Source organism: Dendrobates tinctorius, unplaced genomic scaffold, assembly GCF_039654945.1.
Source record: "Dendrobates tinctorius isolate UK_male_01 unplaced genomic scaffold, ASM3965494v1 ptg000074l, whole genome shotgun sequence".
Lineage (NCBI taxonomy): Eukaryota > Metazoa > Chordata > Amphibia > Anura > Dendrobatidae > Dendrobates > Dendrobates tinctorius.
The window spans coordinates 19,407,019-19,432,018 of record NW_027361742.1 but is presented as its reverse complement, the minus strand read 5'-3'; the positions used below and the strand labels follow the sequence as shown (position 1 = coordinate 19,432,018).

The window sequence follows — 25,000 nt, the reverse complement described above, 5'->3', positions numbered from 1 at the left end:
CTCCAGCCACTTTCCATCCTCCCCCTCCTATTACATCTGCACCCCCTCCAGCCACTTTCCATCCTCCCCCTCCTATTACATACCAGCAACCTCACCAGTACCAGCAACCTCCCCAGTACCAGCAACCTCCCCAGTACCAGACATCTCCCCACTTCCAGCAACCTGCCCCGTACCAAACTCCTTCCCCGTACCAAACTCCTTCCCCGTACCAAACTCCTTCCCCATACAACTTTCAATCAACATCATCTGCTCCTACAGTCCCTGCCCAACCCTCCACTCCACCGCCCACCACCTCTTCTGCCTCCCACATGTCCACCCATTCTGTAGCTTTTTCCACACCATCACCTCTAACTGTTCCTTCCCCACCACGATCCCAGTCCTCTCTCCACACTCCCATTGTCGAAGTGTCCCGCAGCCCCTCCAGCAGTATTTCCACCCCGCCCTACACCGAGTTATAATGTTTTTTTTGTAATAAAAATGCCCATTTGGTTGTTTTCAAACCTTTATTAAAAAAGTTTTTTTAACTTTAAAAACAGTTTACAAAAAAAAAAATATTTTAAATAAAAGTTAAATTATTGTTTACACTGGTTGTCTGTCATTTCTTTCTGCGGCGAAATATGTTTAAAAAAAAGGTTAAATACAGGGTATTTAAATGGTAAAAAGGTATTCAAAACCAGGTATATAACTGTGGGTAAATTTTAGCTTTTTGCCACAGTTGTGTTCCTGGTTGTGTTTGAAGCAAAGTATTTCACCTGAAAAGTTGTGTTTATTGTTGGTGATTTCCTAACAATGTACACAACTTTTGTTAAAAGGTGAAATACTTTGCATAAAACACAACCAGCTACACACCTGTGGCCTAAAGCTAAAAATAGAGACCATGACAAGATAGCCAACTTTGGTTGGCAAAGGTATATACTGTTGGTACAGAAGGTACACAAGTTTGGTTAGGGCACAAATCTTTCACACTCTGTCATCCTGCCAGTGTACTCTGCCTTGAGGTGACATAAAGTATAGTGCAAAATTGTCCCTCATTACTGAAACCGTCACAGAACTTTTAGTGGTAATGTCATGGTAATCTTGCAAGGTGGTTTCTTCAGAGGTGTCCTCAATGGAAATGGGTTCCTTGCAGATAACAAAATTGTGGAGTACCACGCACGCTTTGATCACCTCGTCCACAGTTTCTGTCTTGAGGTTGATCGCAGTCAATAGGACCCGCCATTTGGCTGTCAGAATACCAAAGGTACATTCAACCATTCTTCTTGCTCTTGTGAGGCGGTAATTAAAAATGCGTTTTGGTCTTGTCAATCCTCTGCTAGAGTACGGTTTCAAAAGGTGTTCTGACAGCTGGAAGGCTTCATCCTTCAGACCGGATATAACTTCAAGAGAAATGTGTTGTCTTCCAGGTGCAAAAATTAAAGATGTGTCTGACAGGATATCAGGACTCTTCAGACCTACAGATGACTACCCATTCCTGCTACTACATGTGGGGACAAATGACACTGCAAGAAACGACCTGGAAACCATCTGCAGAGACTTTGAAGACTTAGGCAAGAAAGTGAAAGAACTGGGAGCGCAGGTGGTCTTCTCTTCCATCCTCCCAGTGGATGGCCATGGAACAAGGAGGTGGAATAAGATTCTGCAGGTGAACAACTGGCTACGTCGATGGTGCCATCAGCAACGATTTGGATTTCTGGATCACGGAGTGAACTACTTATACGATGGACTACTTGCTAGAGATGGGGTGCACCTTACGAAGACTGGAAAACATGTATTTGGAAGTCGCCTTGCTACACTTGTAAGGAGAGCTTTAAACTAGAACAACATGGGAAGGGAAGCAAAAGACCAGAAAAAGCCATACACCTGACAAATGCTATTGAGAACTCTGCTATTAGAAGTGGAAAGGAAGAACAAAGACGAAAGAATCTAATTAATAAAAATATTGGAGAAAGAGAAACCAATCACAAACTAAAATGTTTCTATACTAATGCACAAAGCATGGGCAACAAACAAGGAGAATTGGAACTACTAACACAGGAAAAGAAATATGATGTCATTGGAATCACTGAAACTTGGTGGGACAATACACATGATTGGAATACAAGACTAGAAGGATACAACTTATTTGCAAGAAACAGACTTGATAAACGAGGAGGGGGTGTCGCATTGTATGTTAGAAACGCGTATATCTGCACAGAGATTGAAGCTTCAGAGACTGGGAGTTCTGTGGAAACTGTTTGGGTAAGAATACAAGGACAGAACAATGGAAAGGACACCATTGTAGGCATTTACTACAGGCCGCCTGTGCAAGCTGAAGATATGGATGAACTCTTTATGCATCAAATGGCCAAGTTCTCCAAAAAATATGACATAGTTGTCATGGGAGATTTCAACTATCCAGACATTTGTTGGGAATCTCTCTCAGGCAAAACTAACAGGTCAAGGAAATTCTTATCCTCTATTGCTGACAACTTTATCTTCCAAAAGGTAAGGGAGAAAACAAGGGGAACTGCTACCTTGGATCTAATCCTTACAAACAGGGAGGAAATGGTTGAGGAGGTAAAAGTGGCTGGGACCCTAGGAGGTAGCGACCATGCTATTTTAGAATTTTGGATAACTAGAGGCGGAAGACCTGTGAAGACTCAGACGTCAAGGTTAGATTTCAGAAAGGCAGATTTTAAGGGATTCAGAAAGAGAATTGGAGGGATCCAATGGCTGGATGTCCTTAAAGACAAAAATGTCCAGGAAGGATGGGAAATCTTGAAAAATGAAATTCTCAAAGCACAGTTGTTAACAATTCCGAAAAGAGGGAAGAATAGGAAGCAGTTAAGGAAACCAGGATGGATGAACACAGAACTTAAGCACATGCTAAAAAGGAAGAAAAAAATGTTTATAAAATGGAAAGAGGGAGGCATATCTAAAGAAGAATATAATGCTGTCTGCAGAACCTGCAGGGCACAAATCAGATTAACTAAAGCTGAAAATGAATTGAGGCTTGCAAGAGATGTCAAAAGCAATAATAAAGGATTTTGGGGATATGTCAAAAGTAAAAGAAAAGTCAAAGATGCTATAGGATTTTTACAGGATGAAAATGATGAAATGGTAAGACAGGATGTTGAGAAGGCTGAACTTTTAAATTCCTATTTTGCATCTGTTTTCTCTCAGAAAGGAAATGTAACATCAACTGTTATTCACTGTCCTATTAAGGGAATAGAAGAATCCAGGATATCTATAAACAGAAAGATAGTGAGGAAACACTTAGCTAGCCTAAATGAATTCAAGTCTCCAGGTCCAGATGAATTACACCCCAGAGTACTGAAGGAGATAGCAGAAGAAATTTTTGAACCCCTCTCTATAATCTTTGAAAATTCTTGGAGAACAGAAGTGCCAGAAGACTGGAGAAGAGCAAATGTTGTTCCTATCTTCAAAAAGGGGAAGAAGGTGGACCCAGGTAACTATAAGCCGGTGAGTCTGACTTCTATACCAGGAAAGATCTTTGAACAAATTATTAAACAACATGTATGTCAATACCTGGATAAGAATGAAGTGATTAAACAGAGTCAGCATGGGTTTGTAACTAATAAGTCATGTCAGACTAACTTAATTTCCTTCTATGACGGTATCACTGATTGGGTGGATCAAGGAAATGCTGTAGATATAGTATATCTTGACTTCAGCAAAGCATTTGACAAAGTCTCTCATACAATCCTTATTGAAAAAATGATTAAGTATGGAATGGACAAGGCAACTGTTAGGTGGATTCATAACTGGCTTAGTGATCGGACCCAAAGAGTGGTCGTAAATGGCTGCACATCCAGTTGGAAGAATGTCTCAAGTGGGGTACCACAGGGCTCTGTCCTGGGCCCTGTATTGTTCAACATCTTTATCAACGATTTAGATGAAGGAATTGAGGGTAAACTGATTAAATTTGCTGATGACACAAAGCTAGGAGGGTTAGCTAATACTAGAGAAGAGAGAGAGAGGATTCAAAAAGATTTAAATAAACTGGAGAAGTGGGCAGCAACTAACAGAATGGTTTTTAACAGGGAGAAATGCAAAGTACTACATCTGGGCAATAAAAATGGAAAAAGCATATATAGAATGGGAGGAATAGGGCTAAGTGACAGCACATGTGAAAAAGACTTGGGTATACTAATAGATCACAGACTGAATATGAGTCAACAGTGTGATGCAGCAGCAAAAAAGGCAAATGCAATTCTAGGATGTATTAACAGAAGCATACAGTCTAGATCACGTGAAGTCATTATTTCCCTCTACTCCTCTTTGGTCATACCTCATCTGGAATATTGTGTCCAATTTTGGGCACCACATTTTAAAAAAGACATCAACAAACTGGAGCAAGTTCAGAAAAGAGCGACCAGAATGGTGACCGGTCTGCAAACCCTGTCTTATGAGGAAAGGTTGCAGGATTTGGGAATGTTTAGTTTGCAAAAGAGAAGACTGAGAGGAGACTTAATAGCTGTCTACAAATATCTAAAGGGCTGTCACATTGTAGAAGGATCAACTTTATTCTCATTTGCACAAGGAAAGACTAGAAGCAATGGGATGAAACTGAATGGGAGGAGACACAGATTAGATATTAGAAAAAACTTTTTGACAGTTAGAGTGATCAATGAGTGGAACAGGCTGCCACGAGAAGTGGTGAGTTCTCCTTCAATGGAAGTCTTCAAACAGAGGCTGGACAGACATCTGACTGGGATGATTTAGCGAATCCTGCTTTGAGCAGGGGGTTGGACCAGATGGCCCAGGAGGTCCCTTCCAACTCTACAATTCTATGATTCTATGATTCTATGATTCTATCCCCTACACAGACAAATGGCATAGGTGGACCAGATGTTTGCGGCAGCGGTCTAGGTGGTGGGAACTGGAAGGTGTTTCCATACAGTTTACGCCCCATGGCAGACAGTTTGAAAACTTGAGAGTCATTGGAGCGGCCATAGGCCCCAATATCAACCGCAATAAATTTGTATTCCGCGTCAGCGATGGCCATGAGGACAATTGAAAAATATTTCTTGTAATTGAAATATTCCGATCCCGATCCAGCTGGCTTTACAATGCGGATATGTTTCCCGTCCACAGCGCCCAAGCAGTTGGGAAACTGACATATCTGTTGAAACTTGTCAGCAATTTCAATCCACCTCTCTGTTGTGGGCTCTGGTAAAAACTCTTCAGCTAAGGAGTCCCACAGTGCACGGCATGTGTACTTCACAATTCCAGATATGGTGGAAATCCCGAGTCTGTACTGGAAATGCAGTGACGAAAGGGATTCTCCAGTTGCAAGAAATCTGTGGGGAATTAAAAAACAATAAATTAGTTTTAAATCACAGCATTACATACCAAAACTGAGCTATAACACTTGGAGATACAAACTACCACCAACAAGATTGCAGTGAAAGTGTGCTCTGATGCGATCACATCCAATAAATGTGGCTTACCTTAAAGTCACCATCAGACGCTCTGCGGGTGAAACAGAGAAGCGGCAATAGGTGTCCGCTTTTCTTATGAGGTGTGCAATGCGCTCCACCAAGTAATCAAAATTCTCCATTTTCATCCAAACATATCCAAAAAATTTATCCGGGTTTCGTTGAAGGTCCATGCAGAGTGTAGAATAGACCCCACGCGTCATTCTCTTGGCTGTGATGGGGTGGATCCACAAACGTCGTCTACGATGCCTGATGCGCTGCTGTCTCGCTCTCTCCTTCTCCAGAACAATCACCCTCAAACGATTCGCCTCCGCTATAAAATCCGCCAAATTCTTCAAAATATTTCCAATGACAACATCCATCTTCGCCAGTAACTTGCTCTTCTCTCCAACCTGCACTTTCTCCTCTACAACCTGTCAAAGAAGGGCTGTAGGAACACGCTATATATAGTTTTCCAGTAGCCAATCCCGTTCGGAAGGCCACAAGGGTCAATTTTAAAAACCGGATCCGGCGTAATCCGTCGAAAAACGGATAGAAAAACGAATGAACCGGATGAGACGGATCCGGTTTTGTCTGTCAAGAACAAGACGGATCCGGCAGAAAACCGGATCCGGCACATCAGGTTTTACAAAACATTTGCCGGATCCGGCATTCCGGCACGACGCCGGATCGCGCCTGACGCCAAAAGCCTGATGTGTGAAAGTAGCCTAAGTGTCACGGTACCCTTAGTTTCAATTGATTTTTAAAATGAGTGTGGTTAACATTTATAATTGAGTTTCCTGCTGCTTGAGAGAAGAGATCGATAGATAAATGTCTAATGTAAAGGCGGTAAGACAAAGAATGTATTCCAATAACAGACAGAAGTACATGGCTATTGTAACTTGCGTGACTTTTGTGGCCTAAACTATAATGAGTTTGATGGCTGTTCCCTCCAGCTAAGGACCATTGCTTTTCAAATAATTGGCAGATAAAGTACCAGAAATGTGTAAGCTACAGACTGGAACATATTATGTTAGTTCTCTTGGGGCAGATTTGTTGCAGAAAAGTCTGCAACTGAAAATCTATTCCATCAATGTGAATGGGAAAGGTTTTACTGCCACATGTGAACATTTTCTTTATATGCCAAGGATCAGAACCTGATGTTATATGTTTCTAGGTCTCCAATTTACTCTTTATTACAATGAACTTTTTACAGATAAAATACTTCCTCCCTGACACCTTTGGAAATTAAAAATGAAAGGTCCCAACTAATAAAACCTTTGCATTTTGTACATGCCTAGTCTCTCCATTAATGGGATCGGCCACTTTATGCTAACAAATGTATAGGAAATATGATTTGTTATATTAATATTATATAAGTTTTACATGTTCTCCTCCTGCAGTTTTTATAGACATTTGAGATTAAAACCATGATGTGGAAATTTCCACAGATAAAAAGGCCACAAAGTCACTCATGGCACCAACATGGAGGCCACACATAAAGAAACTATAGACAGAGGACACAACAACTGACCAGATAATATGGACACAAAATGAAACAAGAATTACAGCCACAATCTCCAGTCAGTCATATTCATCAATCTTACATGTGGATGGAGGAGCATGTGACCAGATCTCTATATCAGTCTCCTCCAAGTGAAACACAGCTTTCCCAAGTGATGTGTTTTTAATTGGAGGAGGCTGATAGACCAGCTTGATTGTGGCACTAAGAAGTACAGGAAGAAAACTGGAAATACTTACAGTGAAGGAAATAAGTATTTGATCCCTTGCTAATTTTGTACATTTGCCCACTGACAAAGTCATGAACAGTCTAGAATTTTAAGGGTAGGTTAATTTTAACATTGAGAGATAGAATATCAAAATTAAAATCCAGAACATCACATGTATAAATTATATACAGTGGGGAAAAAAAGTATTTAGTCAGTCAGCAATAGTGCAAGTTCCACCACTTAAAAAGATGAGAGGCGTCTGTAATTTACATCATAGGTAGACCTCAACTATGGGAGATAAACTGAGAAAAAAAAATCCAGAAAATCACATTGTCTGATTTTTTTTCATTTTATTTGCATATTATGGTGGAAAATAAGTATTTGGTCAGAAACAAAATTTCATCTCAATACTTTGTGATATATCCTTTGTTGGCAATGACAGAGGTCAAACGTTTTCTGTAAGTCTTCACAAGGTTGCCACACACTGTTGTTGGTATGTTGGCCCATTCCTCCATGCAGATCTCCTCTAGAGCAGTGATGTTTTTGGCTTTTCGCTTGGCAACACGGACTTTCAACTCCCTCCAAAGGTTTTCTCTAGGGTTGAGATCTGGAGACTGGCTAGGCCACTCCAGGACCTTGAAATGCTTCTTACGAAGCCACTCCTTCGTTGCCCTGGCGGTGTGCTTTGGATTATTGTCATGTTGAAAGACCCAGCCACGTTTCATATTCAATGCCCTTGCTGATGGAAGGAGGTTTGCACTCAAAATCTCACGATACATGGCCCCATTCATTCTTTCATGTACCCGGATCAGTCATCCTGGCCCCTTTGCAGAGAAACAGCCCCAAAGCATGATGTTTCCACCACCATGCTTTACAGTAGGTATGGTGTTTGATGGATGCAACTCAGTATTCTTTTTCCTCCAAACACGACAAGTTGTGTTTCTACCAAACAGTTCCAGTTTGGTTTCATCAGACCATAGGACATTCTCCCAAAACTCCTCTGGATCATCCAAATGCTCTCTAGCAAACTTCAGACGGGCCCGGACATGTACAGGCTTAAGCAGTGGGACACGTCTGGCACTGCAGGATCTGATTCCATGGTGGCGTAGTGTGTTACTTATGGTAGGCCTTGTTACATTGGTCCCAGCTCTCTGCAGTTCATTCACTAGGTCCCCCCGCGTGGTTCTGGGATTTTTGCTCACCGTTCTTGTGATCATTCTGACCCCACGGGGTGGGATTTTGCGTGGAGCACCAGATCGAGGGAGATTATTAGTGGTCTTGTATGTCTTCCATTTTCTAATTATTGCTCCCACAGTTGATTTCTTCACTCCAAGCTGGTTGGCTATTGCAGATTCAGTCTTCCCAGCCTGGTGCAGGGCTACAATTTTGTTTCTGGTGTCCTTTGACAGCTCTTTGGTCTTCACCATAGTGGAGTTTGGAGTCAGACTGTTTGAGGGTGTGCACAGGTGTCTTTTTATACTGATAACAAGTTTAAACAGGTGCCATTACTACAGGTAATGAGTGGAGGAAAGAGGAGACTCTTAAAGAAGAAGTTACAGGTCTGTGAGAGCCAGAAATCTTGATTGCTTGTTTCTGACCAAATACTTATTTTCCACCATAATATGCAAATAAAATGAAAAAAAAACAGACAATGTGATTTTCTGGATTTTTTTTTCTCAGTTTGTCTCCCATAGTTGAGGTCTACCTATGATGTAAATTACAGACGCCTCTCATCTTTTTAAGTGGTGGAACTTGCACTATTGCTGACTGACTAAATACTTTTTTTCCCCACTGTAAATGTATTTGCATTTTGCATTGATAAATAAGTATTTGATCCCTCTGGCAAAAAAGACTTAATACTTGGTGACAAAATTCTTGTTGACAAGCACAGCAGTGAGATGTTTTTTATAACTGATGATGAGTTTTGTGCACATGTCAGGAGAAATTTTGGTCCACTCCTCTTTACAGATTATCTCTAAATCATTAAGATTTTGAGGCTGTCGCTTGGCAACTCGGAGTTTCAACTCCCTCTATAAGTTTTCTATGGGATTAAGGTCTGGAGACTAACTAGGCCACGCCATGACCTTAATGTGCTTCTTTTTAAGCCATTCCTTTGTTGCTTTGGCTGTATGTTTTGGGTCATTGCTTTGCTGGAAGACCCAGCCAGGACCCATTTTTAATGTTCTAGCGGAGCGAAGGAGGTTGTCTCTCAGGATTTTATGGTATATGGCGCCATCCATTCTCCCATTGATGCAGTGAAGTAGTCCTTTGCCCTTAGCAGAGAAATGGAGAGAAAAGCCGAGACCAATAATGGTATGCACAACCACAATGTGAAATAGAAAAACCTTTATAGCACCGCAAACATGAACAAACATTAAAACCAATTAAAAATATGGATACATAGCAATCAAACTACACCCCTTAGTATGAATCAAATCTGTGGAAAATCCACCATCAATAACAATGATAATGGAGCTACCTAATACATAAGGCACATGTGGAAATCAGCACATAGTGCAAAAAAAGGTAATGTGATATTCATATATCCAAACCATGTGTCAATGCTAAGTCCTGACAATGATTACAACTATGCCATTATAGCAATAATACCAAGTTATATGGCCGCATGTGGCGTGCCATGAGTGTAGGTTCCTTTTCTCACATGTTTGTATGGAGACCAGGTTTTGCACCCCATTTGCATAGTTTTACTTCATTGCTTGATAGGTGTGCGCCCACTATTCTATTATCACTTAGCAGAGAAACATCCCAAAAACATAATGTTTCCACCTCCATGTTTTACAGTCGGGATGGCGTTCTTTGGGTCATAGGCAGCATTTCTCTTCCTCCAAACATGGTGAGTTGAGTTTATGCCAATTAGCTCAATTGTTGTCTCATCTGACCATAGCACATTCTCCCAATCACTCACAGAATCATCCAGGTATTCATTGGCAAACTTCAGATGGGCCTACACATGTGCCTTCTTGAGGACCTTATGGACACTGCAGGATTTTAATTTTAAACCTTTGTGGCGCCCCTGAAGCTTCAGTCACCACAGAGGTACTGCACCTTCTCCTAAGGTGTAGTGCCCCCACCATCCAGGTAGGCTGGAAACTCCTTTCCGCATTCTAACACCTGCACCCCACACACAGGATAGTTCAGCAGGGACCCATCCATGCTTTATGCTGGAAAGGTCATAGGGTGCATTTTGTGATCCCTGGCTTCGTAACACGAGAGGTGCTGGGGAGGCGGGTGGAGTTAGATATAAAAGAGAGGGAAGGTGTAGGATTTCAGGTCAGTCTGGGGTGAATCCCAGAGAAGGAGGTCAGTCAGACGAGGGTCTGAGAGAGAGAGCAGGCTGACAGCAGGTCAGCCTGAGAGGAGCTCAAGGCGGAGGAAGGCAGTCAGTCAGGAGAGGCTGAGGACTGGTCTTAGTGGAACGAGCTCCCTAGGAGAGGAAGAGAAGGAGAAAGAGACGTAGACTGAAGACTACAGATTCAATAAGAGAGATAGAACAGATTGGAACGAAGGAGAATAGAAGGATGGTGGGAAGCAGGTTGAGAAAGAGAGATAACCCTTCCAGTCCAGAGAGCGCAAAGGCCGGGGCCCGGTCACCGAGGTTGATTGGATCTTTATGTCCGGCAACAGACACCGGAGGAGTAGTGAGCCGCTAACGCCTTGCTCCCATCATAGACTTGGGACACAACAGCAACTGAATAGGGAGCCTGGACGCAGTGAGGAGTCCCCGAAGCAGGCTACAGCTGTCTGTCATACAAGTAAAGACTAGGAACATCTAGAGAGAGGCATTCCAGGGTAACTAAGTACTGGAGTGCTTCGCACCTAAAGGCACATTGGAGGAGTCGTTCAGTAAGGTACATGTTGGCGGAGTGTGGAAGGGAGAATCCTACCCTGCCTGGAGGTTGGCTGGAGCCCTGACCTGTAGAACATGGTACGAAGGCAGGCAGTTCTGTGAACTGCAAACAGTGAGTAAAGCTTTGGAACCGCACACCCTGGTGTCCTCCAGTTATTCCAGCACCGCTACACCTGAGTAACAACAACAATTCTGTGCCTCTCCTCATCCATTGCACCTACACTGCCCTGGGACTACAACTCCACCTGTGGGGAGCTACACCATCTTTGCTGCACCACACCATCAGTCCCAGCAGATCTGCATGCAGCGTTGTCTCAACATCTTACTTGCCAAACACCACCGGTGGCATCTCGAACTATTCTAATAAACTTTAACACCATTAACATCACCGCCATTGATACTGGGCACCCAGGGCCACGGACCGGGTCACCGCTGCTGTGACACATTCCCGCCTTGACACCGGCCCGGTACCGAGTACCCCCGCTGCCCTGGGTGTGCGAGGGCGACCCACCTTTACGGCATAATGTGTTACTGTTCTTCCCATTCATGTGCAGCAAGACATTTCTTAAGTGCTGTTCCAGCTATGGCCATTAGATGTCATAGTTGCCCTTCTCTTTCTGTTCATGTGTTTTGAATCCTCTGTCCCTTAATGGTTAATTTGTTCAGAACCGCCCCTTCTTCCTTCCCTGGTCAACTGAGGAGCTCACATGTGCTCAGCTCCCTGCAAAACTACTGCTTTATATCAAGTGGATTTCAGTAAGGTTTAATGCAGCTATGTAATATATGTTATGCATCTGGGTTAGCTGGCTATAGTGTATGCCCCATAATATTTGCAATGCATTTTTAGTTCCTGTAATGCTCTTGCTCTGCATCTTGTTATATGCATTCTCTGTTCAGTTAGCACAATGGTAGAAACCTAAGTTTGTTTCACTACATTGTATGTTGTATTGCTCTGTATAATGCATGCTACCGACAAAATAACACTCTATCACTGCTTTACTGTCATGATGGCACATTGTGTATTGCTGTGATATTATCTGCCAGCACTGGCATACTGTATTTTCTGTTTCTTATAGTTTTTACTTGATATCATCCACAACTGCGTACAACAATCTCTGAAATCATCCACATTGTGTACAATAATCTCTGATTCATCCACTATTGTGTTCAACAACCTCTGATTTTCATCTACTACTGTGCACCAATCTCATCTAATATACCATCTGTTATCATCTCCCATTGTTGTCCATATCATCCCAATAAATATAGACTTAAGCACTCATACAGTCTTGTTACTGGGAGTGGATGAAGGGTTTAGCTGTATGCTGGAAACCACACAGTGTCATACGTGGGAGAAGGTAGAACAGTTACCAATGGTTTTCTTGGTGACTGTGGTCCCAGCTGCCTTGAGATCATTAACAAGTTCCCCCGTGTAGTTTTAGGCTGATCTCTCACCTTTCTCATGATCAAGGATACCCCAAGAGATGAGATTTTGCAAGGTGCCCCAGATCAATGTCGATTGACAGTCATTTTGTATTCATTCCATTTTCTTACTATTGCACCAACAGTTGTCTCCTTCTCACCAAGCGTCTTACTTATGGTTTTGTAGCCCATTCCATCTTTGTGCAAGTCTATGATCCTTATAAAGCTCTTTGGTCTTGCCCATGTTGTAGAGGTTAGAGTCTGACTTGAGTCTGTGGACATGAGTCTTTTAAAAAGGTGACTATGTAAGACAGCTGTCTTTAATGCAGGTAACGAGTTGACTAGGAGCATCTAACTGGTCTGCAGGAGCCAGAACTCTTAATGGTAAGTAGGGGATAAAATACTTATTTCTCACTGCAAAATGCCAATACATTTATATAATTTATACAATGTGATTTTTCTGGATTTTATTTTTGATATTCTATTTCTCAATGTTAATATTAAGCTACCCTTAAAATTATAGACTGTTCATGTCTTTGTCAATGGGCAAACTTACAAAATCAGCAAGGGATCAAATAATTATTTCCTTCACTGTATATATTAGTAGGTGTCACAAAATCATGTCCTTAGCAAATTTGCTACAATAAAGATAAAGTGACAAACCCCTTTAAGCCCACACAGGTATAAACATGCTCTCTGAAAATGGTCTTAAAGATGATTTCTCATCACAAACATTTTTGGCATATTCAAAATAAAGCAGCCAGTATGAATTAATGAACAGGGGTCATGAGGAGAGAATTGCACCAAGCGTGCATAGCATATTCTGTTTATCATATTACCTACAGAATATAATTTTAAGATCAATTTATCATATATCCTGGAGAATATTTGATTTTAGCTTAGATTTTGTGGTATTAAAAAGGTTACACAACAAAAATCAGAGGTTCTTCTGATGTCCACCATTAGAGAGGGGCTTCAGGTATGTATATAGCCATTCCTCCATTCCTGTACATGGCCAGAACTAGCCTTGTCTGCCTGGATTGGCATGATGAGAAAATTTGTCAGGATATGTCACGTTTGCAGTCCATGACAAGCATAGCCATATTGACATTTTAGATTATCTGCGTAAATGAACTAAAGAAAATATCTCACACATTGTACAAAGGTTATGAATTATTAAGTAAGAGTGCATGAGGATACAAAGCTACAGTAACATTTTGTTGTCAAATGTTCTTTATTAGTGAAGAGCGAATGTGCTAGGATAAGGTGTTATCCGAATGTGGGGAAGGTGACTGGACGAACGGACTTGTCAGAAGGAAGAAAGGCCCTGACACCACGGACACCCCAGAAGACAGTTGAGGGTGACAGAAGGGGAAAGTAGTGGGAGGTACTCGCCGTAGAGTAATCCGGGTGAACCTGACCCAACTTGAAAGAAGTTGTCGTGTGGTGTGCACGCCGGCGAGTAGCAGTAGGCTGCTCAGAGCATGGTGCTCCCGATTTGGTTCGGCCCCTGCATGTGGCGGGTTTGGCCCAACAACCGGTCCAACAACAGACTGTGCAAAAGTTTCAGGACGACCAAGGTAGAGAATACGATTGTCGGGAACGACAATGGACAAAGGAAGGGAGAATGTGGGCAAGGTGACCGGATGAACGGACTTGTCAGAAGGAAGAAGGGACGGTTTGTGCACTTTAGACAGATGTTAGTAATGACAGAAGGGAAACAGCAGGGAAAAAGTGTAGAATGGGTGCAGTACCCTGGTTTGATCACAAGATGGCAGGGGGGAGTGTGAGTACAGGACTTGACAGCAGCTTATGGCTCTAGAAACCGTTACTTATGGGAGGCGGGGTTACAGGGAACCGGGAAGGTTATAAATAGGACAAATCCAAAGGAAAAAAGAGGGGGTCTCCAGCACCAAATTTAGTGAAAAAAAGATAAAACTCACATTTATTAGGAAGGTTTTAAAATCATATTAATAAGCCACCATTACAGGCAAGGCTACCTTACGTGTTTCAGACAGATATTACATGTCCTTAGTCATAGGTATATATTATCAAAACTAGGAAGCTTAAATAAATGAATACATAAGGAGACTGCAGAGTGCACAACCAGTTTCAGGTAATAAATTAGCTCCACCCTAGTCAGACCTAAGCAATCAATGCTGCTAAACAAAGCTAACATATAAATAAGAAATATATGTTTGCAAACATAAATGAATACATGCAAAAACAGCAATAAACCATAAATCACAATAGACATAAAATAGATGAGTATTGCAAAAAAAACATATTACATTATATATTGCAAATCTGATCTATAATTTAAACCTTTCTGTGCACGAGCATCAAGAAGCAGGATCCATTTAGCCTCAGCTGATAATAGTGCAGCAAACCAATCACCACCTTACTCCGCTCTGTTAATTCTCTCTATGCCCCTCACGGACAACGTAAATAAATCACCTCCATGCACTTCTGAGAAGTGTTTTGATAAACCAGAGCTAGGTCTTTTATTGCTATAGCGATCGGTAGTCTCCACAGGGGCAAAAGAAGAAATATGTTCAGTTAATCGTTTCTTTAACTTACGTGATGTACAACCAACATAATATTTGCTGCATGCTTCACAGCTAGCTAATGTGATGTCACGGATGACTGGATACTCCGCCTCCAGCAGGGCGAATTTCTATGACACCCGTGACCCTGGATACACCGCCTCCAGCAGGGCGAATTTAAACAATGAAACGTGCAGCCGGATACACCGCCTCCAGCAGGCGAATTTCAATAGTTACACGTGTACCTGGATATACCGCCTCCAGCAGGGCGAATTTGCAGAGATAAGGGAAACACCAGGGAAACTGATACAATGGAGGGCCCAGCAATAGGGAACGGTGACGTGGAAACCTCCTGCACTCCCCTGAGTCAGTGTCTCTACACTCCTGATGGTCCCTAGACAGGTTCCACACCTAGCGACGAGCAGGATACCTAAAAACCCTAGCTTGCCCTGCACCTATCCCTTTCTAATGAATAGGACGGTGCAGAAACTAATCCCACCACTGCACTAAAACACACATAAGGAAAGTTACAAACAGGGAAAAACCACTTAGCTTTGCTCTGTTGCTATTGCTCCCAGCAACAGAGTCCAGCACCTGAGTGCAGCTTTCCTCCTGAATAGCTGCTACTTCACCAAAGCTTTGTCAGAGCTGCAAGGAACTCCTCACTGTAGCTCCTTCCACACCAGGACTCTGACTGAGCTGAAAGGAACTCTTCTATCGCTCTTTCCTCCACCAAGAATGGTTGGAAATGACCAATATCATCAACAGTGAGTGAGACCACCTGACTCTCCTTTATAGACAAGAGCCAGAGCAATCACACCTGCTAGTGATTCCTGTGTAATATTACTATCCACCACCGGGGGCAAAACTAGAACTAAAGACACCACTGTGTAATGACCCTAATGGCCACCGGGGGCAAAACTAACTTTAAGCACACAGCTTAAAGGAAAAAAAGGTTACATGTGATTTTATCTGTCACAATCCAGCATGGATCGTGACATCTAAATACACTACATAAGTTGTTGAACAGTTTATAAATGTTTTTATCTTATAAATTTTACCATTATTATCCGAAAACTCTTTACAATTAGCCATATATCTGCACAGATTACATCTGGAGGTACCACACCTAAATGAACCCACTGTGCTGAGCCACATATTACTGCTTCTAGGGGTGATATACAAACTTGGTGATAGCAAATTGCCCAAATTTGTGGATTTTCTAGCTACAACGTTCACACCATTTGACAGAATTTCCTTCAGAATTGGATCCTGTTCCAACATAGGTATATATTTAAGAAAAGCCTTTTTATGTTAATAAAATCCAGACTATATGGGGTAGAAAATGTAAGCTGATTTTTATCATCTAATCCTGGTTCATTATCCCTCAACAAATCTGACCTTGATTTTTTAGTAGCAATAAATAAAGCCCTCTTAAGAGATTTATTAGAGTACCCTCGCTGTTTCAATCTATCAAATATACAGTCATATGTTAAAGTTTGGGCACCCCTATTAATGTTAACCTTTTTTCTTTATAACAATTTTGGTTTTTGCATCAGCTGTTTCAGTTTCATATATCTAATAACTGATGGACTCAGTTATATTTCTGGATTCAAATGAGGTTTATTGTACTAACAGAAAATGTGCAATCTGCATTTAAACAAAATTTGACCGGTGCAAAAGTATGGGCACCCTTATCATTTTCTTGATTTGAACACTCCTAACTACTTTTTACTGACTTCCTGAAGCACTAAATTGGTTTTGTAACCTCATTGAGCTTTGAACTTCATAGCCAGGCATATCAAATCATGAGAAAAGGTATTTAAGGTGGCCACTTGCAAGTAGTTCTCCTATTTGATTCTCCTATGAAGAGTGGCATCATGGGCTCCTCAAAAGAACTCTCAAATGATCTGAAAACAAAGATTATTCAACATAGTTTTTCAGGGGAAGGATACAAAAAGTTGTCTCAGAGATTTAACCTGTCAGTTTCCACTGTGAGGAACATAGTAAGGAAATGGAAGAACACAGGTACAGTTCTTGTTAAGCCCAGAAGTGGCAGGCCAAGAAAAATATCAGAAAGGCAGAGAAGAAGAATGGTGAGAACAGTCAAGGACAATCCACAGACCACCTCCAAAGACCTGCAGCATCATCTTGCTGCAGATGGTGTCACTGTGCATCGGTCAACAATACAGCGCACTTTGCACAAGGAGAAGCAGTATGGGAGAGTGATGCGAAAGAAGCCGTTTCTGCAAGCACGCCACAAACAGCGTCGCCTGAGGTATGAAAAGCACATTTGGACAAGCCAGTTACATTTTGGAAGAAGGTCCTGTGGACTGATGAAACAAAGATTGAGTTGTTTGGTCATAGGAAAAGGCGTTATGCTTGGAGGCTAAAAAACACAGCATTCCAAGAAAAACACTTGCTACCCACAGTAAAATTTGGTGGAGGTTCCATCATGCTTTGGGGCTGTGTGGCCAATGCCGGCACCGGGAATCTTGTTAAAGTTGAGGGTCGCATGGATTCAACTCAGTATCAGCAGATTCTTGACAATAATGTGCAAGAATCAGTGACGAAGTTGAAGTTACGCAGGGGATGGATATTTCAGCAAGACAATGATCCAAAACACCGCTCCAAATCTACTCAGGCATTCATGCAGAGGAACAATTACAATGTTCTGGAATGGCCATCCCAGTCCCCAGACCTGAATATCATTGAACATCTGTGGGATGATTTGAAGCGGGCTGTCCATGCTCGGCGACCATCAAACTTAACTGAACTGGATTTGGTTTGTAAACAGAAATGGTCACAAATACCTTCATCCAGGATCCAGGAACTCATTAATAGCTACAGGAAGCGACTAGAGGCTGTTATTTTTGCAAAAGGAGGATCTACAAAATATTAATGTCACTTTTATGTTGAGGTGCCCATACTTTTGCACCGGTCAAATTTTGTTAAAATGCAGATTGCACATTTTCTGTTAGTACAATAAACCTCATTTGAATCCAGAAATATAACTGAGTCCATCAGTTATTAGATATATGAAACTGAAATAGCTGTGGCAAAAACCAAAATTGTTATAAAGAAAAAAGGTTAACATTAATAGGGGTGCCCAAACTTTAACATATGACTGTAACTCCACATTCTGAATGAAAGGAAATTTCAGTCGAACACAATCTACGTGCCCTCACAAATTCTCCAATAGGTAAATTGCGGATGGTATTAACCGTGTGTGAACTAGTAGCACGTAATGTAGAATGACCGCTTGTAGATTTTCTATATAAAGCAGTGGTGATCAAACCTATCTTATCTCCATGTAGAAAAACATCCAAAAAAGGAGCAGAATTTTTGTGAATATCCACCTTGAATTTCAAATTTAGGGGGTTATCATTCAGATATCTTTGAAAATCCACACAAGACATCTGTATATCGTGTTGTGAGTTAATACGCCAGATAATCACCAAATCGTCTAATTATCTGGCGTACCAGCAAATTTGTCACAGAAAGGGTTAAATGATGAATGAATATGTCTCTTCCCACCATGACATATATAAATTCACCAAAGATGGTGAAAAAGATGATCCGATAGGGCAACCACACACCTGAATATAAAACTGCTTATTAAAACTAAAAAAGTTATGTTTAAGCAGAAAATCTGCAACCTGTAGATCCTACATCAGAAATTAATAGGAAATTAAGATGTTTATTAGGTGAAGGGAAAGCTTTGGGCATTTTTGACAGAAAAATGATTGATTATCTTGTGTCTGAAAACCCTGTGTGTGCTATTTTTCATGGTCTGCCTAAGGTGCATAAAGTGGTATTTCCTCCTGCCTTTCTTCCTATTGTGGCTGGCATAGGATCTTGCACAGAGAGACTATCTGCCTGGCTGGATAAGATTTTGCAGCCATTTGTTAAGAGAACAGTGGGTTATATCAAAGACACAAAACACTTATTACAAGCATTGTCAACTATGTCTTGGTCCAAAGATTCGATTTAGGTTACTTGTGTTGTTGAAGCCCTATATTCTCATATCCCCCACCATTTAGCTATCAGAGCTCTTAATTTCCATTTGGAACAATATGGGGATTTTGAGGCTTCCCACACTGAGTATATTCTACAGGTTGCAGTAGTGTGAAACCAAAAAATTCTACTTTAAAAAGAGAATTCCAAAAAGAGATAATTATCAAATATATGATTTTTATTAAGTCACAAAGACACCAACATAGTTTTTTTAAAATTAAAAACCAATAAAAAATTCCTACAGAGGAATGACACTGCCGCCTCACACTCCAACGCGCGTTTCACACGTAGTTTCTTCAGGGAAACGTGCGTTGGAGTGTGAGGCGACAGTGTCTGCATGCACAGTATGAATCCAGGTGGGTAGTTTTGTTTAACCCTATATTTTCATGGCCTAGTTATTGTTTGTTGAAAATACACTATGCACTTTACGATTTTCTGTATCAATCATGATAAATTTGGCCATATAATAATGACTGTTATTATGGATTTTTGATATTATGATAAAAAGTGGACTGATAATCGATTATGTGCAATAATACACTATATTTTATACTAAATAGGACAGCTATATAAGTGTATTTTTCTCTGCTTTTTCAATCCTTTCTTTTTTGTGGATTAAAACCTTATATATTGCTTTTTGTGCATGTTGATCTGCTTCCTCTGTATGAATTTTTTATTGGTTTTTAATTTTTAAAAAACTATGTTGGTGTCTTTGTGACTTAATAAAAATCATATATTTGATAATTATCTCTTTTTGGAATTCTCTTTTTTAAGTAGAATTTTTTGGTTTCATGTTTAGGATGTCTACTTAAAAATCTACATGTTAAAACTTAGGGTTAATATTTGGTAATCTCCTTTGTTTGGAATAAAAAAAACTTATGTAGTGTATTTAGCTAGCTGTGAAGCATGCAGCAAATATTATGTTGGTTGTACATCACGTAAATTAAAGAAACGATTAGCTGAACATATTTCTGCTTCTGCCCCTGTGGAGACTACTGATCGCTATAGCAATAAAAGACCTAGCTCTGGTTTATCAAAACACTTCTCAGAAGTGCATGGAGGTGATTAATCTACGTGGTCCGTGAGGGGCATAGAGAGAATTAACAGAGTGGAGCGAGGTGGTGATTTGTTTGCTGCACTTTTATCAGCTGAGGCTAAATGGATCCTGCTTCTTGATGCTCGTGCACCGAAAGGTTTAAATTATAGATCAGATTTGCAATATATAATGTAATATGGTTTTTTTTTGCTTTTTTTCAATACTTGTCTATTTATTTCTATTGTGATTTATGGTTTATTGCTGTTTTTGCATGTATTCATTTATGTTTGCAAACATATATTTCTTATTTATATGTTGGCCTTGTTTAGCAGCATTAATTGCTTAGGTCTGACTAGGGTGGAGCTAATTACCTGAAACTGGGTGTTCACTGTGCAGTCTCCTCATGTATTAATTTATTTAAGCTTCCTAGCTTTGATAATATATACCTATGGCTAAGGACATGTAATATCTGTCTGAAACACGTAAGGTAGCCTTGCCTGTCATGGTGGCTTATTAATATGATTTTAAAACCTTCCTAATAAATGTGAGTTTTATCTTTTTTCACTAAATTTGGTGCTGGAGACCCCCTCTTTTTTCATTTGGATTTGGATTTATAGCACCAGTTGAACCACACTGGACATCTCCTGGCATCAGACTGCTTATGGACTATATGGACACTGATGTACGGTAGGCTGAATATTTATTTCTTCTTTTTTTTGCTATAAATAGGAAAGGAGGGTTCCAGAAAGTTCCAGTCCCGGGAGGAGCTCAGTAGGAGAGGAGTCAGTGAAGGAGTATGGACAGTGTGAGGAGCTCAACTAGGGGACTGAGGAGAAAAAAAGTCAGGGGGGTGGCCCCGACACAAAGAACCGCAGAACAGACGAGGCCCCGGGGGTACCAAATTGATGACGACCTCTGACCGGTGAAGTGCTGGCGGTAGATAGGCCTAGGGCGGCCCCAGTGACAGAGCCGTGAGAAACGTCACTACGACAGAAGAAAGGTGTGTGTACCCGGGTCTGGATACGAAGAGCTGTGGAAGTGCTGCGGTGTATTACTGAGGTCGTCAGGAGGACGGCCAATAAACTTGGACCTGTTGAACCCGAAATCTGCCTCCGTCTCGTGTCTGTGACGTCTGTTCATGGTAAACAAGGGACCACCCCCCAAGCTGGGCCACCTTACCTATGCGAGCATGCCTGTGTACTAACAGAGTATCTTCAGCATGCTTGAATACTATGTTCGAGTACCCACGGCTGCATGTCTCATGGCTGTTAGACAGCCCCAACACATGATGAGATTGCCTGACAAACAGCCAATTCCTGCACGTGTTGCTGCTGTCGACCAGCCATGAAACATGCAGCCATGGGTACTCGAACATAGTATTCGAGTATGCTGAAGATACTCTGTTAGTACACAGGCATGCTCGGTTAACTCCTTATAGGAGCACATTGGCTCATCACTATTCTTTTTGTCACAATCCTTTAATATGTTTACTGACCTGCACATACAGTTCTTTAAGTTCATTCTTAAATGTCTCCGGATCAGTTGTGATTGTGACTGGTCCAATCTCTGGAACATAAAAATTATTGTTAATCAGTGTACATGTGTACTTGGATTAATTCATATCTTGTATTCATATCAATTGAATGCCTGCACTATGTAAGAAAATCTGGCACATACATTAAGAGCATTTTGAGATCTCGTTAGCCCTAAGTTTTGCATCAGCATGAGAAAGCTGCTGGAGTATACGCTGAATATAAGCCCCAATTGTCTCATCATAGGCCAACAGTGTGCTATTTTGTCATACGGTTTTAACTGAGTGACATGTCTCCCTTGATTCATTCCAGAATTGCTTTATTCATTTATGCTATTCCATACAAAGGTAAATTCAGGCTCGGACTGACCCACAGGGGAACAGGTGAATTTACCTCCACTCACTTTTAGAAAAGTGCCATGAGCAGTGCAAAACAAGAAATATTTCACAAACATGGCTTGTGCCAAAATGTACTAATTTTTGTATTTGAGGAAATGTGGTGAATGATCATTTTCACCCTTTGACCTTTACTTTTCTCTAATTCATTTTTGGCTTTGGCTCAAAAAGGCATTATAATGCTGAACATGAACATTGAGCCCTAAAATATTTTATTTCCTGGCATGATAGAAATATCAATCATGCAGTAAATGTTACTGCAAATACATTGTATTATAAAGATGGTACAGTTCTATGGCAATGCCAATCTGTAAAGCGTCTGGGGAGTCAGTGATGGTAGCATGTGTGATGATTATATTCATACTGTAGGACTTATAGCACGCATTGTAGGATGAGCTTTTTCTAGTGCCTGCTTACAATTTGATAGAATTTTTGGTGTATACAGTAAAAATCACAACTATATTCTATACGCAATTTATACAAAAATAAAAATTCAAGCTAAAATAAACAAATATATAAATACCCCTATGATTTCTTATGAAAAACACATTCCCAAATTGTTTATTTTAATTAAGGAAAAGCATTCTCACGCTTCTCGGCTCCAGAAACTGTAAACTGGTGAGTAAACTCACAAACAGGAAACGTAAGTGGAATCTGTTGGCACACAAAATATTGTAGAACTAAGGGCAAAAACCTCATCCACATAAAAGAAGAATGCATTGCATAATATTTATAGTAAAGTATGCATGAATGCATATTACAAGTCTACTCTTTGCTTATTCCCGGAATAGCTGCACTCCTAGTAATTAACGGCGCCGCAGCAGCTGTGATCGTCATGCGGTTCTGCACTTAATAGATATAATGGACAAAAAGTATGAGTAGAATTTATATAGGTCATATGTATACCATTTATATGTGACTACATACTTCAAACCATATACAGTTGTAAATATTTGCTCAAAAAAATAAAGGGAACACTTAAACAACACAATGTAATCCCAAGTCAATCCCTCTTCTGTGAAATCAACCTGTCCAGTTATGAAGCAACACTGATTGTGAATCAATTCTTCCGCTGTTGTAAAAATGGAATTAACAATAGGTAGAAATGATAGACAATTAGCAAGATGATCACTATAAAGGAGAGATTCTGCAGGGGGTGACCACAGACAATTTCTCTGTTCTCATCATGAGGTGGTGTCTACAACCCACAAAAGTTGCTCAGGTAGTTCAACTTATACAAGATGGCATGTCAATGCAAGCTGTGGCAAGAAGGGTAGCTGTGTCTGTCAGCACAGTGTCCAGAGCATAGATCAGAAACTAGAAGACAGGCCAATACACCAGGAGACAAGGAAGGGGCCGTAGGAGGGCAGCAACTCAGCAGTAGGACTGCTCCTTTGTGCAAGGAGGAACAAGAGGAGCAGTGCCATAACCCTGCAAAATGACCTTCAGCAGGCCACTAACATCCATGTCTCTGCTCAAACTATCTGAAACTGACTCCATGATGGTGGCATGAGGGCCCAATATTACAATACAACACTGTGCTGGGCGACTGGCATTTGCCAGATAACATCAGGAGTGGCAGATTCGACATTGGCACCCTGTGTTCTTCACGGATGAGAGCAGGTTCACACTGAGCACATATGACAGCTGTGACAAAGTCTGGAGACGCCATGGAGAATGTTCTGCTGCCTGCAACATCCTACAGCATTATCGGTTTGGCAGTGAGTCAGTAATGGTGTGGGGAGGTATCTCTTTGGAGGGCAGCACAGCCCTCCATCAGAGGTACCCTGACTGCCTTTAGGTAATGAGATAATTAGACCCATTGTGGGACAATATGCAGGTGCAGTGGGCCCTGGGTTCCTTCTGATGCATAAAAATGCTAGGCCTTATGTGGCTGAAATGTGTCAGCAGTTCTTGCATAATGAAGGCATTGATGTTATAGATTGGCCTGCCAGTTCTCTAGACCTGAATCCAATTGAACACATCTGAAACATCATGCCTTGTAACATCCACTACAGTTGCACTACAGACTGTCCAGAAGTTGACTGATGCTTTAATCCAGATCTCTGAGAAAATCCCTCAGGAGAATATCCAGCGCCTCATCAGGAGCATGCATAGGCATTGTACAAAGGTCATATAGGCACACACACACTACTGAGCATCACTTCCTTGTCTTGAGGCATTTCCACTGAAGTTGGATAAGCCTGTAATTTGATTTTCCACTTTGATTTTTACTATCTTTTTAAATCTAGACCTCCATAAGATATTAGTTTTGATTTACATTGATCATGTTTATGTGTTTTTGTTATCAACTCATTCAACTATGTAATGATCAAAGATTTGCAGCTGGAATATTTAATTCAGTGATATCTAGGATGTGGTATTTTAGTGTTCCCTTTCCTTTTTGGAGCAGTGTACATCCCATATACAGTGCATACTGTATATCTGCCGTCATAGTGATGGATAGACCAATTGGTCATTGAACTAGAGAAACCAAAAGAGGGAAACTCATTATAAGGTCAAATAATTTCATAAATCATGTATAATGATAGTACAGAAACCTCTATTAGAAACAAGAATTACTCATACAGAAAAAACGCGCACACTAAAAAATATAATATAATTTTTGTTTTTTTAATCACAAAACACATATGTATTAAACAGGATCCCTCTCCATATAAATTTTTCTACTCTATGTTATTATGATGTCAATATTTTTTAGTGCGCGTGCCCATCTTTTTTTTTCTGTATCTCCACTGCACAATAATTCTTGTTTCTAATAAAGGTTTCATGCTGTCATTATTATCCATCAAGTATTATGTGCTTTGAGGTCCTTTTTTGTGTTATATAACACACTCAAAAATCATTGAAACATTTTCCTGGGTCATATTTCTCAGCCATAAACTATTCCATAATGTATAGTACATTTCTGTGATCTCTAAAACTGAGAAAAAGCTTTTAAAAATGTTGTAGGCTTACATTTCTCAGACATACAGTGTTACATGGTCTGTGAACATTTCTGTGTTCTTTAAAA

General features: G+C 40.8%; 1 protein-coding gene across 1 annotated transcript in view; it reads right to left on the bottom strand.

Moving 5' to 3' along the window:
- Nucleotides 1-25,000, bottom strand: part of HMCN1 (hemicentin 1) — a 944,468-nt gene that overhangs the window by 867,466 nt on the left and 52,002 nt on the right. The window contains exon 2 of the mRNA XM_073582913.1: nucleotides 21,535-21,605. Coding sequence (XP_073439014.1) covers nucleotides 21,535-21,605 — 71 coding nt within the window. The remainder of the gene's footprint in view (nucleotides 1-21,534; nucleotides 21,606-25,000) is intronic.